General features: G+C 53.1%; 1 protein-coding gene across 1 annotated transcript in view; it reads right to left on the reverse strand.

The window, feature by feature from the left end:
- The window catches only part of CACNA2D2 (calcium voltage-gated channel auxiliary subunit alpha2delta 2), a 99,302-nt gene extending 93,743 nt beyond the window's left edge, over positions 1-5,559 (reverse strand). The window contains exon 1 of the mRNA XM_078610585.1: positions 5,302-5,559. Within this exon, the coding sequence (XP_078466711.1) occupies positions 5,302-5,471 (170 nt within the window). The 5' untranslated portion in view covers positions 5,472-5,559. The remainder of the gene's footprint in view (positions 1-5,301) is intronic.
- Between the last annotated feature and the right edge of the window lie 441 nt (positions 5,560-6,000).

Here is a 6,000-nt window from a genome sequence, read left to right on the forward strand (position 1 = left end):
GTATGTAGAACTTCTTTCGCACCATACGTAGCCAACCGTGCTAATCGGAGGTGCTAGTTGTGGCTATGTGGGAGTTATGATTGTGTTGAGCAATGCATAGCTGTCAAACCCATACGGTTTACCCGTATTCTTGTACAGGGAAATTGAGTTCAGGTCCATATGGCGTACAGCCGGTTTCAATACGGGCAAAAAAATATTGGTCTATTTGTTTGTGTTTCTCCCTTGTGATGGGATTTTGTAGGATGAACGCTGAGATGTATAAAGGCACGGGGTGACCAGGAGGGTCTGAATTGGTCTGTAATAAGTTAGGCACTGATAAGGGGTTGACAGGTATGGAAATTGGGTGGTTGAACTTATGGGTCTCATTCTGTGGTTAGTGTTATAATGGCGTTGTTGTGGTGATGGTTATGTGCTCATATTTTTTTAAATAATATTATGGCTGTGGTTATGTCGATGTTATATGGTGGTTTTAGTTTTGTTCATCATGTGGTTATGGTTATAATGTGGATTTTGTGTTTGTGTGTTATATTGTGCTTGTGATTTTATTCTGACAATTCTGGTTGTGGTTATAAATTGGTCGTTATATTCTGGTAATAATGTGGTTAAAGGTGTGATTATAATGCGGGTGTAGTTATATTGCAGATGTTGTACTATGTGGTTTTCGTAGGGGTTATGTGGTAGTAATTGATATACTGGTTGTGGATATAGTGTGGCTTCAGTTCTGGTTGTAAAGTAGTTTTACATTTATCTTGGTAATATTTATGCATGTGCCGTGGATATTAACATGAATATTGTTGCAATGACGTAGATTTTGACTTAAGGCTTTCGTGACTGCAGGAATTAATATTCCTTGGGTCTTTCGGTAAAGTCACGTAGATGGAACAAAAAATAAAGTGAATAAAAAAATAATAAAAATATCACGCCGTTTCGCTCGCAACACAAGCAATCGTCATCAGGAGAATTGCTTGTGTTGCGATCGAAACGTCGTTATTTTTTATTCACTTTATTTTCATATTTTATTGTTCATTCTACGTGACTTTACCGAAAGACCCAAAGAATGACGTAGATTGTTGGTGATATGAACAATGATAAATGTTGTTTATGTCATGTGATTGTCACTGAAAAACAAACAGGAAGACACCCATATCGCTTGCACTCAACTTAAGTTATATACCGCGCAAAAACATGGCCAGTAAAAGTCAACACATAAATAAAGAACACAGACATGTAGAAATATATGAAAGGAACAATGGCATGTGGATTTTTGCACAATAAAATATTGCACAAAGAACACAAATAACTCATCTGGAGAGTAAATATATATATTCTTTATTTGTAACATTATTTATACCAAATAAATAATACATGACACATTAACAAAAGAGAATAAACTACACAGTGCTAAAAATATTTTTCCAAACATAAATAAAATAGGCCTCAACAATTGATGACCACCGCAACGCAATCCATAACTTATAACGCAATCATATCACACGCAAGTGTCACGAGATCAAGTCACATGGGGCAGCTATCACCCTGGGAACAAACGGATCCTCTTTCTCCTCCCTCAGATCCGTTCAGCCCGAAACAGCCTAAGGAACGACACTTGAGTGAATGGCAAAGGTGAGCAAATTGTGGACGGGGGAGGGGGGGGGGCAGGGGGCTGGCCTTGGCTTGACAGTGGTGGCAGGGCACGATGAAAATGTACCCACGTCCCCAACCCCTGAGTAGTCTCAACACAGCTACTCCGGCAGGTATTAGTGTGCCAATGCCTTCCCCCCACCCTAAGACGGCCAGTCAGCGAAGCCGGCTGCCTGGCTGTGTGTCCCCCCCAAACACCCCCCCCCCCCCCCCAGTTGCTTGGTACAGTAGCGTCTAAAGATAGCCAAGCACACCAGCCTTTTTAAGGCAAGCATTGGCTGTCCGGACCGGCTAAAATAGCCGGCTGATCACAACCTCGCCGGCCGGTCTCCCTGTTGCACAAACCCAACATGTGGCAAAATGGCATACGTGAAGTAAATGCGTACACAGTTGTTTGCGTACTGTATGCGAAGGTGTAAAGCAAAAAAATGGGGGGGGGGGGGGGGGGCAATGTTGTCACAGCAATTATAATGACACGCAACAAGAGTAGATAGGTAGGCGGGCGAGCGTGGCTCGCGCTCTATATGAGCCTCACGCATTCAGAGCCAGAATCCAGAGAGCTTTAATGCAGGGTTGGTGGGTGAGTGGGGTGGTGGGTGATAGGGTTGATGGGTGAGAGGGATGGTGGGTGATAGGGTTGATGGGTGAGCGGGATGGTGGGTGAAAGGTTTGGTGGGTGAGAGGGGTGGTGGGTGAGAGGGTTGGTGGGTGAGAGGGTTGGTGGGTGAGAGGGTTGGTGGGTGAGAGGGGTGGTGGGTGAGAGGGATGGTGGGTGAGAGGGATGGTGGGTGAGAGGGATGGTGGGTGAGAGGGATGGTGGGTGATAGGGTTGATGGGTGAGCGGGATGGTGGGTGAAAGGTTTGGTGGGTGAGAGGGGTGGTGGGTGAGAGGGTTGGTGGGTGAGAGGGTTGGTGGGTGAGAGGGTTGGTGGGTGAGAGGGTTGGTGGGTGAGAGGGTTGGTGGGTGAGAGGGGTGGTGGGTGAGAGGGTTGGTGGGTGAGAGGGTTGGTGGGTGAGAGGGTTGGTGGGTGAGAGAGGTGGGGGGTGAGAAGGGTGGTGGGTAAGAGGGGTGGTGGGTGAGAGGTATGGTGGGTGAGAAGGATGATGGGTGAGAGGTATGGTGGGTGAGAGGGGTGGTGGGTGAGAGGGATGGTGGGTGAGAGGGGTGGTGGGTGAGAGGGGTGGTGGGTGAGAGGGGTGGTGGGTGAGAGGGGTGGTGGGTGAGAGGGGTGGTGGGTGAGAGGGGTGGTGGGTGAGAGGGGTGGTGGGTGAGAGGGGTGGTGGGTGAGAGGGGTGGTGGGTGAGAGGGGTGGTGGGTGAGAGGGATGGTGGGTGAGAGGGATGGTGGGTGAGAGGGGTGGTGGGTGAGAGGGGTGGCGGGTGAGAAGGGTGGTGGGTGAGAGGGTTGGTGGGTGAGAGGGTTGGTGGGTGAGAGGGTTGGTGGGTGAGAGGGTTGGTGGGTGAGAGGTTTGGTGGGTGAGAAGGGTGGTGGGTGAGAAGGGTGGTGGGTGAGAGGGGTGGGGGGTGAGAAGGGTGGTGGATGAGAGGGGTGGTGGGTGATAGGGATGGTGGGTGAGAGGGGTGGGGGGTGAGAGGTTTGGTGGGTGAGAGGGGTGGGGGGGGTGAGAGAGTTGGTGGGTGAGAGGGATGGTGGGTTGGTGGGTGAGCGGGGTGGTGGGTGAGCGGGGTGGCGGGGGGGGATGGTGGAAGAGATCGCACACCCATGCTCGCCCCGTAGCCCCGCGAGTGCTATCCCTCCTCTCCCCTCCTGACACGAGATGAATATCGCTGGCAGCTACGGCGGCGGCGGCAGCTGCTGCAATATGTAGGGTGATGGAGATTGGGGACAGCGATTGCCCACGGAGGGCGGAATCGTGCCGATAGAATCTTCTCAGCGCAAAGATCCTTTCCTATACGCCTCCTTTCCATCGCAGTCATCTCCATGACACTCTTTTCCCTCCGCTTGTGATCCGCTCGACACACACACGCGCGCGCACACAGCCTTAGACGTAATTCGTAGACTATGCGTACACATGCAATCTGTACGTCGAGCCGTTGTTGTGCCTTCATTTTTTTACGGGCTGCGTTTCTTACGACACGTAAAAACGCCGGTCTGCAAAACGCAGTGCCCTATACACTATGTGGTAGGGGAAATACACGTTATATTTTAATAACAATGATACAACATACGCGAATACGTTGATACATTTAACGCAATAAGTGGTCACGCAGCAACCGGCATCAATATTTTAACACGTTGCATACATATTAATGTGGAAAACACTATAAATGAGAGCATTACGAGGACATCAATAATAACATGGAAACACACAATCGTCGCAGTGGTAATAACAATTCAGCAGTGATAACGTGAACAGCAGCGAGATGGGAATGAGTTGGCAACCCCAGGGTGACATGTCCATCACGTAGAATAGACATGGCCACGGGGAAGCCACTGCCCTTGTTCACAGACACCGCTCACCCTCATTGACACTGCCCATTGAACTAAACTGCCCTCTCTCTCTCTGCCCCTCCCACACCGACACTGCCCCTCTCACACTGCCCCTCTCAGACTGCCCTCTCACAGACTGCCCTCTCACAGACTGCCCTCTCACAGACTGCCCTCTCACAGACTGCCCTCTCACAGACTGCCCTCTCACAGACTTCCCTCTCACAGACTGACCTCTCACAGACTGCCCTCTCACAGACTGCCCTCTCACAGACTGCCCTCTCACAGACTGCCCCCTCTCTGCCCTCTCAGACTGCCCTCTCAGACTGCCCTCTCAGACTGCCCTCTCACGCTGCCCCTCTCACGCTGCCCCTCTCACGCTGCCCCTCTCACGCTGCCCCTCTCACGCTGCCCCACTCACGCTGCCCCACTCACGCTGCCCCTCTCACGCTGCCCCTCTCACACCGACACTGCCCTCAATTCACTCACTGTTCTTAGCTGTCCCACTGCACTTTGAATGCCCCCCTCTCTCCTTCTATAACTGCCCTCTCTATATCTCACTTCCCTCTATTCATATACAGTACAGCATTATCATTCATTAGCCAGGAACTCTTCCACTCAGCATGCCACCCCCACTGCCCTCCCTCCCTCACTCACCATGCCCCCATCTTTCTCACTGCCCATGCCTCTCTCACTGCCATCTCTGAACCCACCATGTCTGCTCTCACTTCACATTACCCCTTCTCACTGCCCATGCCCCTCTCCCTTAACCCTATCCATGTCCTCTCTAAGTAACCATACACTCACTCCGCTCTCATTAACTATGCAGTCACTCTCACTTCTCTCTCTCTCGCTGTCCATGCCCTCTCACGATCCTACCTCCCATTAACCATTCACTCTCTCACCGCCAATGCCCTCTCACTAACCATGCTCTCGCTCTCTTACTTACCATGCCCCCCGCCTCTTACACCACTGCCCCATCCATGCCCTGTGGTCATAACTGTCACCAAACAGGTCCAGTCTCCTGCCACTCACAATGACACATGGACCACTTGAGGCCCATGCCCTCCCTTCTCACTGCCCCCACGCGTGCCCTGTCTCACTGTGGCCCCATCCACCACCACCCCCCCCAACGTCCCTCACTCACCGGCAAACAGCCGCACACAAACACCTCACTCACTCACTCACGCACTCAGCACGCACTCACTCACCTCTCCCCCTGAGGGAACGAGTCCTGCGCCCCGGGCTGCACGAGCGAGAGCAGCAGCAGCAGCGACAGCAGCAGCGGCTCGAGCAGCGAGGCGAGGGACGGCAACCGTAGCCCGGGCGGTCGCCGGAGCGGCGAGAGCGCCGCGTCCGCCGCCGATCGCCTCCTCGCCATCTTTCAGGCGGCGGTCCTTGCCGAGCGCCGCTTAACGGCGCCTCCGCCAATCCGCGTCCTCGTTACGTCGGGGGGCGGGGCGAGCATCGCGGGGGGTGGGGGGGGCGTCGCTGACCAATCACCTCACGCTGTGCCAGGCGGGGCGGGTAGCTTGACAAGCTGGTGGGGGGGGGTGAGGGAGGAGATGGAGGGCGGGGCTAAGGTAAGAGGCGGGGCGTGATAATTAACGGGCGGGGCTAGTTATGTTAATTACAGAGGGAATGGGCAATTGTAGTGGGTGGGGGGAATGGGTTTGGGGGGTAGGGTGGATAGAGGCGGGGCGATATATGCATATGAAGGGGTGGGGCGAAGGCTAAGGAGGAGGTGGCGATAGACGGGAGGAAGATTGAATGGGAGTGGGGCGGGGCGCAGAGGGGGGGGGTCTATTGTTTGGGGAGCGAGGGTGGGGGGGCTCGTGCAGCACGTGGGGTGACAGCTGATGGCTTTTAAAAAGGCGTGGTCGGTTTGACAGGCACGCGTTAGACACAGC

This window comes from Lampetra planeri, chromosome 34 (assembly GCF_965212315.1).
Source record: "Lampetra planeri chromosome 34, kcLamPlan1.2.h2, whole genome shotgun sequence".
Taxonomy (NCBI): domain Eukaryota; kingdom Metazoa; phylum Chordata; class Hyperoartia; order Petromyzontiformes; family Petromyzontidae; genus Lampetra; species Lampetra planeri.